Here is a 20,766-nt window from a genome sequence, read left to right on the forward strand (position 1 = left end):
TTCTCCACAAAGTTATCCTCATTCATTTTATAACATGTCCAAACCATCTCAGCACATTACACTTCATTCATTCAACCACTCTATAATCTGCTTTTTGGTCTAACTTACCAAACTTCATACACGTCCCCATTACCACTGTCCCATTAGACAAAGCTGTAATTTCTTAGGGTTATGCATAAACTCAGCATAAACTGGACAGATCATGTTGAATACTTGTCATGGAAAGTAAACAAATTTATTCTCTTGTGATATAGAGCATGTTGGTTAGGATTCAATATCAACAAAATGTTTGTATTATATTATTGGATTATTGGAACATTATTAGAGTATGCTGCCCCCTGTCCCCTGAATTAAACTTGGCACAATACAGCCAAATAGATAAATACATAGGTGTTTTAGTATTATTCTTGGTAATCAATAGACAAATTATAATGCAGCATTGAATACTTTAAATTCAGTCCTTGTACCTGAGAACTAACCCTTAAGCTGATGGGGTTTCCAGTCTGCCTTTCCCTGGGTTAATTTAAAATTGTCAAGGGGATGTGTGTCAGCATGCCTTCTGGACTGATACACAACTCATCCCCTCAGTCCTCAAGTCTTCCCTTAACAGCAGACTCAGCTGCACGTGTTTTTAGTTTCTCATGTGTCTGAATCTTCACAAGAGGATACAGAAAGTATGGAGAGCAAAGAAGTAGTCAACAACTCACCACAGCCCACCATGCCACCTTAAGCATGACTTACGGGAAACAGTAACGTTGAACGGGAAACAGTAACGTTGAACATTTGTGCGTGCGAGTAAACATTGCAAAAGTCAACTTAAATATATCTGTCACCTACAGACCTCCCGGGCAATCACTCGATGACGACCTTGAAATGTACAGCGTCTTAAGGCAGTCATTTAATAAGAGCGACTCACTGATATTAGGAGACTTTAACCTCCCCCATATCGACTGGGTGACACTGTCAGGTACAGAAGGCAAGTCACATAGAATGATCGAATTTCTAGAAGAAAATTATCTAAGCCAAATGGTTTCTGAGCCAACTCGACAAAATAATATACTCGACCTTGTTATAACGACCCAAGATAACCTAATCAGTAGTGTCACGGTAGGAGAACACCTCGGTTCTTGCGATCATAAATTAGTGCGCGTCGACATTAAAGCTCAATCATCACTGACTGAAAATAAAGTAAAGGTGCCCAATTTCAAAAGAGCTAACTTCGTAGAAATCCGACAAAAACTAACAGAAATACAACTATCAGATGACGGCAACGTAGAGGAAGCCTGGCTAAGCCTTAAAAATCACTTACTCACTCAGCAGAACACATTCGTCCCCTTGTGCGAGAAGCAAATTAACACTAATAAAAGCCCACCGTGGTTTAATAGCGAAATTAAACAATCAGTCAATGAGAGAAAATTGTTTTACAGATTAAAGAAAGAACAAAGCACGCCCGAAAACATTAGACTTTATAATGATGCCAGGCGACGAGTAAAAAGACTAGTAGGTCAGGCAATGCTTAGATACGAATAAAATATTGCAGCCAAAATAAAAAATAATCCGAAATCTTTCTTCAGTTACATAAACAACAGAAAGGCGATCAAAAGTGGTATTGGACCTTTAACAAACAGCGACGGTGCACTAGTGACTGACAGCCAACACATTGCAAACCTCTTAAACAATTACTTTTCCTCAGTGTTTAATACTAACAGTCTTCCTCTCGCTACCACCAACACCAGTACTATTGTAAATCTCGAGCATGCATTGCCTAATTTTGAAATAACAACCGATGAAGTCCTTAAAGCTCTCCATTCACTTAAAACAAATAAAAGTCCTGGACCTGACAAAGTATATCCAACTCTGCTGAAAGAAACAAAGAGCGAAATACTCTCCTCCCTCACAACCGTATTCAATATGTCCTTGCGACAAGGCATCGTCCCTTCAGATTGGAAAAAGGCTAACGTGACACCGATTTTCAAGAAAGGAGACAAAAAAGTACCAGGTAATTACAGGCCCATTAGTCTAACTTCGGTTGTAGGTAAGCTACTTGAGGGCATAATTAGAGACAAAATTGTGAATTACCTTGAAAGCCACTCATTGATTGGGGACTCACAACATGGCTTCCGAAACAAAAGATCCTGCCTATCAAACCTATTAACTTTTTATAATGACCTCTTCACTGTTTATGACGTAACCAAATCACTGGACGTAGTCTATCTTGATTTCCAGAAAGCGTTTGATAAAGTCCCGCATCATAAATTACTTTACAAATTAAAGCAAATAGGTATTGACGGTCAAGTAAACCAATGGATCGCGAATTGGTTGAGCAACAGACAACAAAGAGTAGTGATTGACGGATTTAACTCAGAGTGGGCGCCTGTCACTAGTGGCGTCCCTCAGGGCTCGGTCCTTGGCCCAGTGCTCTTCATTATTTACATCAACGACGTGGATGTTGGACTCAATAACCGCATTAGTAAATTTGCAGACGACACAAAGATTGGCAACTCGGTTCTCACTGACAAAGACAGGCAAAGCCTCCAAGAGGATTTGCACAAAATTTCAGCTTGGTCGGATAGATGGGAGATGCCCTTTAACGTAGACAAGTGCCAGGTCCTTCAAGTTGGAACAAGGAATAAGAAGTTCGAATACGAAATGCGCGGCGTTAAACTCAAAAGCGTTCAATGCGTCAAAGACTTGGGGGTCAAAATCGTTTCAAACCTCAAATTCTCACAGCAATGCATCGATGCAGCAAATAAAGCGAACAGAATGTTGGGCTTCATTAAAAGAAACTTTGTATTCAAGAATAAAGATGTAATACTCATGATATACAAAAGTTTATTCATACCCCACTTAGAATATGCGGTACAGTTTTGGTCTCCCCACCATGCAAAGGATATTTCTAAATTAGAAGGTGTTCAGCGTCGGGCAACGAAAATGATCCCTTCCTTGCGCAACAAATCCTACGAAGAAAGGCTTTCTACCCTTAACATGTTCTCTCTTGAGAAACGTCGCCTCCGAGGAAAACTGATCGAATGTTTTAAAATACTTAATGGTTTCACGAATGTAGACAGATCAACATTGTTTATGATCGATGACACTTTGCGCACGAGGAACAATGGTGTAAAACTCAGATGTAGACAAGTAAATTCAGACTGCACCAAATTTTTCTTCACCAACGTTGTAGTGCGAGAATGGAATAAGCTTCCACCGTCAGTGGTCCAGTGTAACACGATTGACTCCTTCAAAAATAAGCTCGACCGTCACTTCCTTCAACTTAATATCAACTAGAGTAGAAATGCAACGTTTTGGAGTCTTCTGATTAATGTAAAATCACTTAGGTTTAATGACAGACCACCAAGTCTGGACCATGGGGTCTGTGTGGTCTGATTTTCTATGTAAATCTATGTAAATCTAAAGACAGGCCTGCTATGGGCAGAAGGTTACTCCCTTTCATCACTTCACCATGGCAATATCAATTGCCCTAAAGAATTTGGCTTTAAAGAAGATTGAAGAGGAAGGATGGATAAATGTCAGCCTATAAAAATTTTATCTGTAAAGTCAGGCAGAACCGAGAAACTGATAATGACAGATGAGCAATTTCTGGGAAAACTGATTATTCTGCATTAATAAAAGAAAAGAACCAAGAAATGGAAATGTACAGTGAACTTTGCTGACTCCGAATAAACAATGAATAAGGAAAATAAATACTTGCGCTCACTACCTAATAGCTCGAAAGTTTGCAAGTCGACTTTTTATGTTGCACATAAAAATAACAGTGGATGTTTATGAGGTTTCTAATGCTACCATCAGAACTTTTATATGACCAATTGTTTTTGAGAAAATGGAGGAAAACTGAAACATGTATTGGAAAATGTATTAGAAGTACCATACAGGTAACTCATTTTACACGAGTTTAAAGTATGCAAATTTGGTAAGGGGAGGATCTGCCACTCCATTTTAAGAAATTATTTGATTAATATCGAAAATAAGTTAAATGCTCTGGCATGACTGTCTATGCGTAAGCTATCAAATGGCAGCCTTATTATTTTTTTTCCTGCGAATTTAAATGTCCTACCGAGCCTAACAAATGGGCGTGGCGAGCCAGTCCTAGTGCAGGAGGCAGAAATCATTTTGTTACATTATTTTCGATATGATAAAATAATGACATACCAATGTATTTTCATGCATCTGGCAACTCCTCCCCGGTTTACCATGGCTTTCCTGCCTCCCACTCAGATGATCCACAATCTTCCTTCAAGAGCTCTTGCTAAGGTATTAGAGCATTTACTATTACCCTGAAGCCTTTCACTGACATCATGCCAAGGCAGAAACAGCATGTGGAGAAGAACCGCCGAGTGGCAGCTTATGCAAGGAAAACGCAAATAACTGCTACACACCAGAAATCAAGTTCAAGTTCAAGCGCCTCACCAATACAAGATCCCTCCCCACCACCACAACCACCAAACCAATCGTTACATTCAAAAGTATGGTAAAAATGCATGAAACTCAAGTATGCAGGATACTTTAGAGTGAAATTGCCACCCAAGTGACAGTGAAAGAACACAATTTTGGCCATGACAAGTGTCATCCACTTAAAAGTATGTTCGCAACAAACATCAATATAGAAAAAGAGTTGAAACGCAGAGAGCGAAAAACTACTACTCCAACCAAGAGAAGAAAAGTAGATGACACTGAGAGCAATGAGTATAAACCAAGTGAGTTTTGAAGATCAAACCTGGCAACAATGAGACTTGGCACGTCATGACACCCTCGCCTTAGAGCGGTTAATACCTTTGAAAAGGGGAGTCCCATCATTAGATAAATGCATTGATACGTGATTAATGAGCCCTAAGGAATCAAACAATAACAGGTCTGGGACATTATAACTGTTCTGATTGCACTATGACACGAAAATGGAGAAAAAAATTAATCGCCGTTTTCGCAAAACTAGGAGTAATACATGCTTAAAATGCATCTCCTCCTTTAGTTTTAGCACGATTGCCATAAAACTTTAGGGTTAGGAGCTAGACATGTTAGAGAACAAAGTTAGATTTTTTTTATCAATTTCATTTCTCTTTCTTAGGCACTTGTTCTTGATCTTGATCATCGGCATCAAGTTAGTGCCATTAGCCTTTTATTTAAATTTTTTAGGAATAATCGGCATCCTTTACACAATGCTTTGCCTGATCCCTTTACTCCTGCCCAGGTCACAAGGTTTGCTCTCAGTCAAAACGATCTTGCTTTTAATCCTACAATCCTAAAATTCTCACGATGCTTTCTTCCGTTGTTGACAAATTTATGGAATCAGTTACCCAATGAGATTGCCCTTTCTGCAGACATTTCTACATTTAAGTCTCGAGTGAATGTCTTTTTGAAACTAATTTTATTTTTCCTCCTTTCGGCTTTGACTGGCCACTTTCTTAATTATTCGTTGCCTTTGCTTCTCTCCAGTACCTTTTGGTATTTTGTGTGGTTCAACTTGTTGTATCTGTACCCTGGAGAGAGGCTTTGGTAGCTTATCATAATATTAATAATAATAATCTTTAGTATAATACAGTAATAATACAGTCCGGACTGCAAATTTTCTTTTTTTCGACTAAATAAAAAATGTTCAACAATTCTTTTTTCTAACTTTGTAAGGAAGGTTATAAAGCATTTTGTTGGCAAAGGACAAAAAGATTGGTGCAGAACTGGTGGATGAGACAGACTTCAAAATTTTTGAAAAAAAAAAATATAAATAAATAAATAAAAAAATAAATAAAAAAATACTCAATTCATTCTATGTTTGGGTAAGATGATCAGAGTATTATTCTTCATAACATATATCGAAATCAAGACCCTCGGGCTATTTATATAAAGAGGCAGATCCTCGCCTTAATGCAATGTTAAAAGCCAATACAGTAAACCAGTGGTTCCCAACCATTTTTTCAGGCAACCCCAATCATGCACCTCTACACATGACCGCGACCCAACTAATTTAGTTGTATATGTGTTATTATAATATAATAACACTATGTTTGATATTTTGAAGTCTTGGCGACCCCACTTGGGGTTGGGAAATGTACGCTTGGCGGGCTAGCGGGTGACGAAGAGTGCTGCAGACGACGCACCACCCGTCTCTCCAAGCCATAAATACAAAACTTACTCCTAAATACAATGATTCCTACCTGTATAAAGTTACTGTAGAAGATACTTTTTATGTGATTATATTTAGTATGCCTATGTGAATGAGCTATGTAGGAAATAATGACAGAAAGTGTGCATTACTTTAGAGATAGCCTACCATCGCCTTCAATGCTGCTGCTGTATTGTTTTGAAGGGTCCATTTATGTCATTGATTGTTAAATTAGAGTGCCGTCATTCAATTAAATTACAAATATTCTTTAATCATGAAACTAGCTGGATTATCTCAATCATATATATTTGGTACATGTCTCTGAAACAATACATGACGTCATGAACAGCCAATCAGGTGAGAGGGGGGCGGAGCTTAACCAGTATGGGGGAGGGGCTTCTTGGTGCAAATTGGCCAAGTTAATTTGGACAGACTAAAGGTTTGAGTTCCACTGATGCATGCTGGCAATTTACAACTACTGCTGAGTGGCAGAAGATTACCCACATGCTGCCCAGATCTTCAATCAACGACTTCAGTCAAAAGGGGCATCAGGGGGCAACATGGGCCAAGCATCTCATATATCATGGCTGCTACTGTAAATAAAATTTGCCAGCACCACTAATGGGCTGGGGTCATCCAAGAGACCCCTCAAGAAAGCCTACTGGCACTCTAGGCAGCACCTAAAAAAAAAAAAAAAAAAAACAAAAAAAAAAAGAAACTCACTCCTCATGGACTCCAACACTTTGTACCCTGTCTTTCTCAAAAGTTACTGTTTTCCATTCAGGGAATGAATAACTATAGTTACAGGATAAATAAAAGGAATGAAGATCAATGCTGTTGGCAGGATGGCAGCTGCTGAGTGGTTACAGTGAGGGATTGGTGATCCAGAGACCCACATTCAAGTCAAACATGACACAACAAGGTGACAATTTTCAGCCATACTAGAGTAGCTGAATACAACCCACCTGTTGTCCGAATAACCACCAATCAACTTGGACAAGAGCCCCTCATAAAATATTAACTTACCATGTGACTCAGGTCAGTATTCTCAGATGCTTACACCTCTCACATCAACTATTTTCGAAGACTAAAAAGGAGATTAATCAAGTTCCCATAAGTGTTTTTTTGCCTTCCTGGTATAGAAGCTTTGTCAAAATACCACCAGGGTCATAAAAATACCCTGAGAAATGCCCACAACTCCTATGAAAGTCTTGTTAAATGTGTGTACTTGGGTGCTAATATGTTTGGAATATGGTCCTCATTTATTTGTCACATGAAATGGAAATATCAAAATATTATGTTACTTAAGTCAATTCTAAAATAATAAAAATTCTCATGGAGCACCCTCCACATGTCTAAGAGGGACAGACAGGCATAAAACATTCATATCTTACCACTAGTCCATGCTGTCCAAGAACATTGTTGACACCTCCAATCTTGGCATTGATTTTCAGCAGAAGGTTACCAACAATTTGGGGTCCATTTTTGTTCACATTTGAGTCTCTTACACACTGTGTCACCACAGAGATTTCTCGGTCTCCAATTTTCTTGATACGTGCTGAGGAATAAATTTTAAAAACATTTTATCATCTCCAATCTTAACTTCCTGCAAAGTGGGAAGCAATTGTAAACAGCTTGTCAGAAGCATCAAAAGTGACAATAAAGGAAAGCACTTCAAAACACAAGAGGAAAAGATCACCCACTGAAAAAGACTTTACACTCATAAATATGACTACGAATAGAGCGTCATTTAAATACAGCAGACACGCCTAAAACACACCTCTATGGGCGAGCTTGAGTAGTAAGAGTTCACATTATAGGAGTATGTGTTGTTATTGGAAAAATGGTATATGGGTTCCACTGCCATAAGTAACTTGTAGTGACCCTTTAAATCATTCCATTTTCTCTTGAACATTATTACCCATCTTCTTCACCTTTCTTTAGTCTGCCGTATAATGCTTAGTGGCATAATAGGGGGTGCCGCTCTTCTCACTTGCATGGTTGCCAACAATTGATTTTTTTGTCTTTTTTTAGATCATTTTGTCTGCTTTGATTATTATCCTATTCATTATTCTATATGATTCACTTTCATGATGACATTAGTCACATTATGTTTGTTAGAGTAAAAAATACATATGTACAAATAACTCAAGCCACATAATGAGTGAGTCCTTATCTGGATACAAAATCCATCACCTCTAGGGGTTTGTGTGAGGCACATAACTTTCCAACCAACTCATCATCAAAGAATAGTTTGAAAGCATCAGTGAATGGCATCAGACATGAGTTCAGAAAACTGAGAAACAAACTGTGGCAGCGGATTAGGATGTTTGTTAGAAAGCATGTATGCAATCAACTTCCAACCTTCCTCAACCTCTGTCATCTCTACCTCAGGAGCCTCAAGCTCATCATGCCTCATGGAGTCACAAGCATCATATCATATCCTCGATGTCTGCCACATATTCATCCCCACTACCGTCATCAGAAAGGTCATCCATTATGACTGGGAGATGAGTATAAGTAACTCTCCTCAAAAGCAAAGACAAAGTGAACGAGTGATGGGAGCGTGTCGAGCCGGCCAGCCATGGAGTGTTGCCATATGGATGGAGTCACAATTATTTCCTGTTTTATGATTGAATGATGACAAAAGGGGGTGGAGCCAAGATCTGAGTGAGCGAGGCATTTCAAGGACACCTCGCTCTCCCTGTAACCCAGTCTGAGATTTTAATTCCTTGGAGTCAACAGCACAAAGGGATGACACACAAAGTGCGTCACCGGATGGCTGTACAGGCGAGACATGCTGCACCTCGTGTGTCACCGTAGTGAAGGGGTTAAGATACCCCATCTCTTTTTCCTTTAACAAAATTAGTGAATATAGATATAACTATGGTAAGTAATGCCTTTTTCTTATTTCTTTGTATAACTATTTTGTATTTCCAATGGCCATGACTGTACAAATGTCTTACCTGTTTCTGAAGGTGCAGTATGACTTTATACAGTGATTTTACTAGTGTCAAAACTTTTTCCCTATTATACAAATCTAGATTCCCACTACCTTAGAAGATAGGGGTAAAATTTTTAAGATAGATCAAGCTGTGGCTTAGTGTCCACAACCTGGTTAGAATACAACATAAAATACCATTCCATGTCAGGTTGTCACTGATTAACTTAATATAATGGGAAGTAATATTTCTTTCCACGAGTTTGAAATAGTCTCTAGTTTCTAATAATTTGCAATGTACTCTGGTTTACATGAAAGAAGATATTACCACAAAATATATCATGGCTTCAGGGTATCACAATATTAAGGTGGTGGTTATGACCGTGATGATAATCTTAACCCCTTCAACACGAGAACGTGTATACTGCGTCCTTGTGTGCCCCGTACCATATCCGAGGACGCGCATACTGCATCCTGGCTCACTTTAGCCAGTATACGAGTTATTTCATCTCTGTATATTTATGCTTACATCTCAAAATTATCAATTAATTTAAGTTTCTTTATGTGCACCATTTAATTCTGCATGTTTTCATATATAATACATGATGATTATGTTGAGTTTATGGCTGAAAACTTGTTATATTCAATAGCGACGTTTGAAATTTGGCACACGCGGCGATCCTGGATACGGCGCGGGGCACTGTTTTGGTCCTGCAGTAGTGAAGGGGTTAATGATGATGACTGTGATGATCAATATAAATACCATGAACATACCATAGTAGTCTCCATCTTTTGGCAGGACAACCACAATGAGTTGAACATCAGGATACCTCTTCTTGACATTTAGAAGATCTGTCTCTGGAGCAGGATTGCGGGCATCAAAAATAAGGGCTGGATCATTTATGTTCATTCCCCGCTCCTTGCCCATCTTCTTCATGTTGTTGATGAATTGCCTGACAGATTTAATCATTCATTTATTACAAAAGTCGGCAATTACTCTTTTATAAGTCAGTACACAGTGCAACATGCACTGCATCTTATGGGATACACTGTAATGAAACTTGAGATGCATGGTAAAAGATGTCTGTTTTTTGTAAGAACACTTTGAAGAATATTCAAGCAACTTACATCATGGTAAAGTATACCAAGATAAATGGCCATGATTTCAAATTTCTTAAAAGTATCTTACGGTGATTTTAGTTCCAAGGGCCGTATTACTGGACAAGTTGAATCCAAGAAGTTTTGGGTCCCTACAAAGGTCGGTTTAGGGGCCGTATTCCAAGTCCGATCCGAGAAGTTTCAGGTCCGTACAGAGTTCGGGATGAATAACTCTGTAGGGACCTGAAACTTCTCGGATTAAACTTGTAATACGGCCCCTAAACCGGCCTGTGTAGGGACCTGAAACTTCTTGGATTCGACTTGTAATACAGCCCCTAGTTTAATGGAAAACCATGGTGGATATTACAGAAAAAAGTTACATTTGTTAAACATTTCAATTTAACACTGAGCATCAACTTAAAAAATTAACATGTTTGTCCTCTACCCAAAACAAACAACAGCTATGTACAAAGAAACTTCACTTTACAAATGGGTTAAGTGTGTGAGGAATGTTTTATCCACAAGAAATTTTGTTGTGCAAATCCATTATAACATGGGTTGAATGGAATTTAGTTGCAAAACCCTGATTTTTCTCATCCACCTGTATGTATTGTTATGCAGACATGAGTGAATCCTAGTAGTGACTCACTGGATCGAACCACCACGCTTCACCTCGCGTGGTAATGAGATACGTGGGCGTGGACCGAACCTATATCTATGCCACAAGGCCCCTCTTGGGTGGCTCACTTAGCACCTGCACATTGACAACGCAGGTATCCATGTTTTTTCTGTCCCTACCAAGCACCCTGAGGAGCCCTGACCCCCCCCTCCTCTAGATGATCCTGAAAGAGACCATTACTACTGCTGGGCAGGTGGTAGCAGTGGGCCAGATCTTACTGTACCAACGGGAGTTACAGAAGCGAGCGTGGCATCTTAAAGGGGAGACGTGCTTCAACAATGATGACACAGAGGAGCTCTGCAAGTTTGTGGAGGATACTGAGCTGTGTTGCTGGGAGACCGTGACTCTTAATGTGTAGAGTGAAAAATGGAAACATAGCTTCCTGTAATTAGGGGTCTAGAACTGTACTGCATAGTCGAGGTATTGAATTATACAAGGATAACATTACTTCTACCCATGTGAGACAGTGACTCATGTGTGAGTGGACCCGTGTCAGAGTGGGCATGCATGCATTGGGGCGGCTATACAGTCATACCTTGGTTTACGAGTTTAATTCATTCCAGAATTTTGCTCGCACACCAAAACTTGTAAACCAAAATGAAGGCACATTGTAGAACTGAAAACACAAAGATCGCACACTAGAGCACAAACATATGTGGACACGAGCACCCAGGTGCTACCTCTGCAAGTACAACACAGACTGAGACCCCAATTCCCATTGGTTTCCGGTCTCTCGTCTTGCAGAGAACAAAGGGAGCCCATGCTCATGTCTTCGACTTGTACAAATAAGATGCTCGTGCACCAAGTCACCGCTCGTAAACCAAGGCATTTTTAGTGATTTCTTTTTGCTCGTAAATCAAAATTATCATAAAGTAAGGCACTTGTAAACCAAAGTATTACTGTACTGAGAACCATTAAAAGTATATATGCAGAACTCATTGTTTCTTTTAGTCCTTTCTGTTCTCTCCAGGGCCAAAAACTGAGCTATGATGGGAGCAGGCCATGGGGGTGCCACCCCATACCCTCTTTTCATTACAGTATTGTCCTGGGGTGATGAGTTCTTCCCCACAGGCTGAAGGGCCAATGCAACAGAGATGACCACCACGGCCACATGCAGCTATAACTTATGTGGTGCGGAAGGTAAATGGAATCTCTTTACCTTGGTGGTGCGGTACGCCGCCTGGGCAGAGCTTAGAGGCATTGTGCGGGCAATTTGAATGACTTTTGGCAGCGCGTGACAATTTTTATTTATTTTTTTTGGAAAATAATCACATTTTTTATAACTCCCAGATACGGGCGAGGTCAGATACGGTGCGCCCGGATAACTGAGGGTTTACTGTAATAACAATAATAGCAGCTGACTGACGTCCCCCATGCACTAATTATCGTGTTTGACTTGTTGTGCCAATAAAAATACTGTCTCCGAGGTGGTGAAAAGGTTTAGATTAGACGTAGACGCACTGGTAGGTGTGAGTTAAGTGGTGAAGAGGCAGTGGGCGTCATTCTCTGAGAAGCAGGCCCCATGAAGCAGGCTCTTGGGTCTATCAGTGATGCTAGAAATACGTGTACAGGTAACTTTTGATTTACGTGAGTTTGGTTTACACGTTTTTTAAATAACGTGGGGTCCAAATTCCAAATAAATGTTTAATTTACACATTTTTTTCACTTATACGCGATATTTTCTGGAGTGGCCACCAGATGTCTCACGCAACTGGACTCACACGGTGCCACGGCCACACAGCTGAGCTCAGTTCTTCCTGCGCGACACTTGAACAACAATACAGTACCCACGCTGCCACGCTACTCAACAACAACAACAACAACAACACCCTCACTGCTGTGCTACCACGAGGGGAAGGGCAGCCAGAGGAGGAACCACGAGAGGGAGAGGAGTCAGAGTGATACAGTAGGCAACAAAGGTACAAACCTACCTCGTGTTTGATTTACATTGTTTTTGATTTACGTGACCTCTTCAAGGACACAATACTCGCGTAAATCGAGTTACCTGTACTATAAAAATAAAATGACAACTGACAAGCTGAGTAATCCCAAGTGAATCACACCCATGACCAAGACAAACAGCTGTTCTAGGGGCTTGGGCCTTCAAAATATTGGAGGATGCACATCCCTGCAACAGCTACCTGCTGACACCCCCCACCTCGACTACAGCCTGGCCCACAGGCACATCAACAGGTACAGTGATATATTACACTTCTTACTGTAGGTTAAGATGCTAGCATTGCAATTAAAGGTTAGATCTGTTAGATGTAATAGTAGTAGTAGTAGTAGTATTGTTATTATTATTATCATCATTATAATTAATAGGCTAGTAGTAGTGTTCACAGGAATGATACCCCCCCAGATCTCTGAATCTTTGAAAGGGTCCTAAGCCCCACCACCACACCACCCTCGTAAACTGAGGTATTACTGTATATATTGTTAAAAAGAAATGTAGCTCCTCTTACATCAAAGTATCACTTCTGATGAAGCGAATGCTGTAGTTGAGAACAACCCAGCATTGGAGAGCAGCTGCTGAAAAGTAGATCTTGTCTCTAATGTCCCACACTCCCTTCACTGGTGGAAATTCCTTATTCATACGTAGCTGTGGAGCCTGCAGAATGTGACCCTCTACAGCCATGGGCTGGAAGGAAAAATATACACAGTAAAGTTTTCACTTACATTGGACTAAAAAATAACTGAAAACTAATTGTTTGCAACTAGAATAGTTCTTTGCATTTTATGAGATACATAAAGATATAGCTGTTAATGTATTGAAATGACTTTAACACTTGATTTTAGCCTATGACTAAATGGCTTTACATCAACCACATTGTTCACGTAATAATAAAACTTCAAAATTTTTTAAGATGTTACGTAAACTAAAGAAACAAGCTAGAAGGACAACACAAAAATTCAAGATATCAATAAGAATGAAACTTGTGTAAATAGGCTGCTCAGACAATTAACATAGAACAGACAATGGGATATTCAAAACTCCACGATTCCAAAAAATCGTATATACTACAGTAAAAGCCCATTAATTAATCCAGTGATTGATAATACAACACACCAGCTGTTCAATTTTATGGCAGTGTTAGAATGGATACAACAATGAATGATTTATGGGAATCAGTGCTGACATAGATACAATGGACAAAATACCTTGTCTGTGTTTTGGTATTGGTGTGGGGTTTGGAACAGGTTAAGTTAAACATATGCATACTCCTACATACCTTATCTAACCTAACTAAATCAGGACCTGGACCAAACATTTGGTCCATCACTGTAACCATCCTAGCAGTAGCCATTTCAGGCCTGGCCAGGGATAATTCAGAGCCTCCTGATGCTTATTTTCCCTCAGTTGACTCATAGGTAAACATGGGAAAAAGGGATTCCTGCCTGCCCCACCTATACAGTGTTTAAAGCTGGGCAGGTGCCCTTAACACCTTAAGAACAAATGACTTGCCGGAGGAAATAATAGTGGGTTTCATAAAACGAATGAGTGTTTTGCATCCAAACACCTTTATTTTCTTTCTAATTCTGCTTGATAGTGCACAGGGCACCAGGGTTGGTGCATAACATGCATATATTGGAGTTGGCTGAAGGGGGGGGATCTTGCTCAACTCGTGCTGTCCTCTGGAGCTTATCTTTGATACTCTTTAGAATGAGAATCTAGAGTCCAGGTCGATAGGTGGTCTTCAGGACAGCATGTGGGTACTAGTCTTAGGCCACTCAGTGGTGACTGAAAAATGCAACCTTGTGGGAGCGAGTGGGACTCCAACCCGCATCCTCCTGGCACTGTGCCCACACGCTAACCACTCAACCACACCGTGGAACAGAACTCCGGTGTTGTCTTACAAGTGCGTCATATGTTTTGTTTTGAGAATGCCCATGTGAATTCACTTCTATGTGAAAATTTGTCGCATCTGTTTTCATCTAATAGGTGTTGTTGGTTAGAGAGAGGTCAAGTGTGTGCACTGTAGTAAGAGCTTGTGCAGGGCTACCATGGCCAATGGGGCATGTTACAATCTGTGTTAGCAATGGACTACTGTTTTTTAGTAAAAATGTGTTTATGATGTCAATGAATGCATCATGTAGTAGGTGTCCGTGTGGTGAATGATGGGGTTAGAGGCATCTACATCATGAGGGTGAAATGGGGAAATAGCAGTTTAATGTCCAGGAGGTGGAAATCACATGTAATCCAAATGTGTTTGGCTGCCTATATATGTGAAAGAGAAGTCTGAAGATTGTATAAGAAGTCTTATCAGTAGGTGGTGGTCTGTAAAAAGCAGCAAGAAGAGATTTACTGCAACAGTAAGTGTACTCAGGTGATTTTGCAGTCTATGTCGAGGTCAGGCCTATATTTAACCCTTTAATTACTAAATGCTCGCAGCGAGTGTAAGGCGTATTTGCTGGTGGTGCTAAACGCTCGCTGCGAGCTCCACCCGCACTCAAATCTCCCGCGTACGAAAGTGTTTCAACACTAATTCTCACAACACAGGATTGCCAATTGAGTGGGTTCTTCACTAAATTTGGTGGAAAATCATATTAGCCCAGCGCAGCAAATCTATGGACGAGTTGTTTGTCCATATTAATATGGACAAACAGAGTAACTGGTGGATGTTCTTGCCCAATATAGCGGCATTTTTGCATAGCTTCACCTATCACCTGACTGATTCTTTGACCAAATAGTTGTAAATGTTGCAGTTGGCAAAACTCCCTTGCCAGAATCTGAAGGAGAGATGTCCACAGTTCTCTCAATATGGCTGATCATCCAGCACGCACCGACGTAAGTGTTAACATTCAACACTCCCTGAACGTGCATGTACGTTCGCAAGAGAGGCATACATAACCGACTCCTATAGATCTGGACCTCCTCTTTCCAATGGTGTTTTTGTCAGGCAGTATTTACAGAAGAATGTCAGACTAAATGGGGGAGGGAAAAATTCACTACTGTCTTCGTCAAGAGTCAATCTAGTTTCAACCCCTACTATTATGTCTGGTGTATGTGTAGAGATAAAGTGGTGCAATTGGGCTATTATATTTGTTTATGGTGCAAAACTTTATTGTCAATAACCTGAGGGAAGTGTGGTTATGACATGGTAGATGTGTAACCACAGAGTTATATACTAGAGAGTTCAACTCCAATCTCTCGCTGCGGTGAGAGGTGAAGCTACTGATCCTGCCTGTAACTCCATGGTCGGCCGCCATAGGGTGACGGATGGCGACCTTTCCATGATTCCACATGTTTACACTTAACCACTATTAGCTACCCACCATTATAATATTTAGGAAAACCGAGCCGATCATCGTGTTGATGAGACATTGCTGCATATTACATCACAAATGTATTGCACTTAGGTATACCTACAATAAAATACTGAGAAAAATACATGGTGGTGTATAAACATTTTTGTTCACCTTTTTTGCTTCAACTCCTTGTCATTCATGAACTTTTTATTGCATTAGATTTTTGTTTAAAGTTTCAAATTCAGCATATTTTTCCGATTCAGATGGTATCTGACATGTACCAATGTAACAATAATCAGTGGTTAAAAAATGGACAAGAAAATAACAAGTCTATCTGACAGAGGATCACCGAGGCGCTGCTAACTTGATAATAGCAGTAGCAGACATAACTATGTGATGTTAAATTTCTTGGTCTCGCCATCCGTCACCCTAAGATGGCCGCCAGTTGCTTCAAAATCCAGGCTCTGGGAACCCTCTATGTATATAACTCTGTGTGTGTAACTGATGGTATGGGTGATGATGGTTGGATGAAGTAAGAAAAATGGTGGGAAGAAATGGAAGGTGAAGGGAAAGGGGATGAAGAAAACGAAGAAAAGGAAAAAGGGACTGGGGAAAGCGGTGGGGTGGGATTGGGGGAGGGTAACAAGGCAGGCCTGGATTTGTTAGAATCTGTCTTGGGGGGTTGAATGATTACTTGGGTTTGGGGCACAGAGTTAATACAGCCGTCTCTGTGTGTTGACGGGACAAGGTGAAAAGGCTGGTGCTTGGCTATGAGTGGTGTGAGTGTTGAGTGTTTGGTGTTCTGGAGAGGAAAGTGTTGTGTGCCATGATTGTTTTATGTTGATCTAGGGTATTGGAGGAGTTAATTAGTGGAACAGGATTGGTTGGGAAGAATGAGGTTGAGAAATTAGGAATGCCATATCTAATGCAGATCAACAAGATGCTATTGCCAACCTGCCCAGAGCAAATCAGGGTGAAGGACCTAATACAGCTGACATGAAACCAGTTGGTGTGCTCAGTTCTATCGTGGCATGAATCACACTGAATGGCCCTCTGCCCCCACATTACTGCCTTGCAGCAAAGCTGGCAAGGGTACTTGGGGAAGTAGGGGTCAGGGTTGACCATAGCACCTGTATGTCCACATAGAAGCAGAGAAAGAGGAATGATAGATTATGTATATTTGTATCACTATTGGTGTGCCTTTTTGAACAGTGAACCAAGTGGAAGGTAAGTGATTGTTGTGTGTAAGCACCCATTTGTGACTGACACTGGTGCATTGAACTATCAAATTCCACACCTGAGTCAACACTCAAGTCAGTCAAACAAAACAACACATAAAAATAGAAACAAGTGATGAAAATGTAGTATAAACAAAATATCATATGGAAGGGAACTTTAGAAGGTACATGGTGTGCCTCATAATTTTTCTTTGTTTACAAGCGCTGGCGACCCTGGCCCTTCAACACCACCACCACACCGCGTTTACACTTCAGTTAGTCACACAAAACAAAGCAAAAATATAAACAAGTGCTTGAAAATGTTAGAATGAACACAATAACATATGAAAGGGCACTGCAGAAGGAACGTGGTGTGCCTCATACATTTTCTGTTTAACCCTTTCATTGCTAAACGCTCGCAGCGAGTGTTAGGCATATTTGCTGGTGGTGCTAAATGCTCGCTGCGAGCTCCAGCCGCACTCAAATCTCTCGCGTATGAGTGTTCCAACAATGTTTCTCACAACACAGGATTGCCAATTGAGTGGGTTCTCCACCAAATTCGGTGGAAAATCATATCAGTCCAGCGTGGAAAATCTAAGGACGAGTAACTGGTGGATGTTCTTGTCCAATATGGTGGCATTTTTGTATAGCTTCACCAATCACCTGACAGATTTTTTGACCAAATAGTTGTAAATATTGCAGTTGGCAATACTACCTTGCAAGAACCTCAAAGGGAATGTCCGCAGTTGCCTCAAAATGGCTGATCATCGTGCACGCACTAACGTAAGTGTTCACATTCAACACTCCCTGAACGTGCATGTACGTTCACAGGAGAGGCATACATAACCGACTCCTATAGATCTGGGCCTCCTCTTTCCAATGGTGTTTTTGTTTTTTAGCTGTGAATAGTTTTTGAGATACAGAGGTTGGACTGCCCCTGAGGGGATAGTCGTGTCTCGCACCACACGCAAAGAAAGGGTTAATAGTGCTGTCACCCTTGCCACCTCACTGCCACCACCAAACTATGCGAACATTCCAGTCAGTCAGACAAAACAAAACAGAAAAAACAGAAACAAGCATTGAAAATGAGGAGTAAGTACAATAACGTATGGAAGGGCATTGTGAAAGGTGCGTGGCATGCCTCATACTTCCCTTTGTTTACCAGTGCCACCACCACCTCACCCTTGACACCTCATTGTAAGTCATAAAAAGATTTTGTATGGCATTATGTCAAACATGGTATATGTATTTACAGTCGTCCCTCAAACAGTACGGTTTCCAAAAGTACGGTTTCAGTTTTATACGGATTGTTATAGAAGTTTTTTAGGATTTTTTAAATTTCCTGCTCGTCGCACCAAGTGCCATGGCGTGAGTGGCAAGACTGTTCTACCCATGGAGGTAGAATTGGTGGAGTCTATGTCAGCCCAGTTAAGTGAATCCACCGAACTGTCATTTTTAGGGCCACAAGGTTGTGGAAACCTGCCAGGTGTCAGGTGTCAGGTGTCGTCAGGTCAGGCCAGGCTGCTCTCACCCGTGTATCCCTCATCTTCCGGCCCTAAAAATGACAGTTCGGCGGCGTCACCTCAATGAATGGGATTATCGGGCCGTGTTGACTCCGCCAATTCTACCTCAATGGTTCTACCAGACTGCCACCCATGTGCATCTCCACGGTTAATGTGTGTACACATCAGGAACACTGTTTTGCCAGATTGAAATGTATGCGCTTTCCTTAAGTCCGTGTGTGTGCACAACCTCAGATACGCTTCTCCATTACCAAATAACATGAACATGGGACTCAAGAGACAAGCCAAAATACTTGCTCTAAGCACCCCAAAGCATTCAAGAAAGCTGTTCATCATGCAGAAGAATTCAGATTTAGGAGAAGTTACATTTTGATACGAGTTAAGTTGCGGTAGGGAAAGCCTACCACGTGAATCCGAGTCACACCTGGCTCAGCTTCTACTTGCCAGCCAAAGTTGCCAGTTATGCATTTTCTGCCATAGTGTTACCACACTGGGCAACGGAGCCATCCTGGCAGCGCTGCCTTCCACACTGTCAGCAAGCGGGCAATGTCATACACTCACACTCTCTCTTACCCTCTACCATAGTCTCTATTGCTTTCTAAATCTTACTTGAAATAAGATACGAAACAGTAATTGTGGAGATTGACTCCGCGCCTCCAAAATACGGCATTGTGCCTCGCTATTATATATGTAGTTAAGGGACACATATTTAAACTACTCCAACTGAACTTTAAATAACCTGAACTCTAACGGGGGGGCTTTGGCCCCCTCAATCCCCCCAGTGTAGTAACACTGCACTGTGACTGCAGCAGAAAATGCATAACTGGCAACTGAGCCAGACGGGAGCCAGATTCCGTAAGTGCCCGGGAGAGTTTCTAGGGGGGGAACTAATTTTATACGGATTTTCAAATAGTACGGGGGTCCTGGGTCCCTAACCTCCATACTATTTGAGGGACGACTGTATATGTATATGTGCCTCCTTGGTGTTCTATGGTGAGGGCGTGCCTGTGTAGCACTAAGGAAAGGAGGCAGTGGTACAAAAAGGTCAGTTAGTCAGGGAAGTGCCTCCCATATACCACTTTTCCCATAAAATCCAATATTTCTACTGTGCAATCTCACGAGTCACCTAAATAATCACGTAGTAGGTGTGCCTACTGTGTATACATACAGAAAGTACGCCTACTACGTGACTGTATGGGTGACATGCAAACTTAAGTAGTAGGAATACATGTTCTTATGGGTAAAATAGTATCTAGGCACCACAGCCCTGACAAGAGACCTTTTTGGTGCCACACAGCCATGCCCTCCAGGACATCAAGAAGGCACACATACAGATATACACATACAGGTTTCCCTCAGATATTTCACATATACGATTGACCTACATTATTACGTATTTCTCGATTTACAATTGCTATGACTCATATATGATCATTTGAACTGCTGAGTAAGTGTGTGTTTATTTTGCCGTTGAAAAACTACATGAATTAGCACTGTGTATTATAGTCAGTCATGGCTTCTAAACATCTCACAAGTATCAATGTATCCAATGCTATGCCTGAATGGGCAAAGAAAAGCCCCAGTTTAGAAACAAAGCTAAACACTGTAAAGTGGCATGAGGGTCAGTCCTTTAGCCTCGGGGGACTCAATGATATTATCTACATAAAAAAGTACAGTACTAAAACTACACCAAATGTAGTTTTAGTACTATACACAATGATCACACATGTAATTTTTCAATGCTAAAATATACACAGCAAACACACACAGCAATGGGGAAAGACAGTCACTGAATGACACACACCAGCAAGTTTACTTGGGTTTGCCAAGTCACTAGTTACATGGCAGAGTATGCATGCAGTACACACCGCTGTCATCTGTTGGAGCGTAAACATTGGCACCGTTCATCTACCCCCAATTTTAAAGGACCATGAAATATGACGAAT

The 20,766-nt window shown here is 40.8% G+C and overlaps 1 protein-coding gene across 1 annotated transcript in view; it reads right to left on the bottom strand.

Annotated features, from left to right (window-relative positions):
• The window catches only part of LOC126982882 (protein argonaute-2-like), an 88,665-nt gene that overhangs the window by 20,699 nt on the left and 47,200 nt on the right, over positions 1 to 20,766 (bottom strand). The window contains exons 9-11 of the mRNA XM_050835160.1: positions 13,296 to 13,471; positions 9,828 to 10,006; positions 7,507 to 7,670 (exon numbers count right to left, since the gene is read on the bottom strand). Of these exons, the coding sequence (XP_050691117.1) occupies positions 7,507 to 7,670; positions 9,828 to 10,006; positions 13,296 to 13,471 (519 nt within the window). The remainder of the gene's footprint in view (positions 1 to 7,506; positions 7,671 to 9,827; positions 10,007 to 13,295; positions 13,472 to 20,766) is intronic.

This window comes from Eriocheir sinensis, chromosome 52, assembly GCF_024679095.1.
Source record: "Eriocheir sinensis breed Jianghai 21 chromosome 52, ASM2467909v1, whole genome shotgun sequence".
Classification (NCBI taxonomy): Eukaryota; Metazoa; Arthropoda; class Malacostraca; order Decapoda; family Varunidae; genus Eriocheir; species Eriocheir sinensis.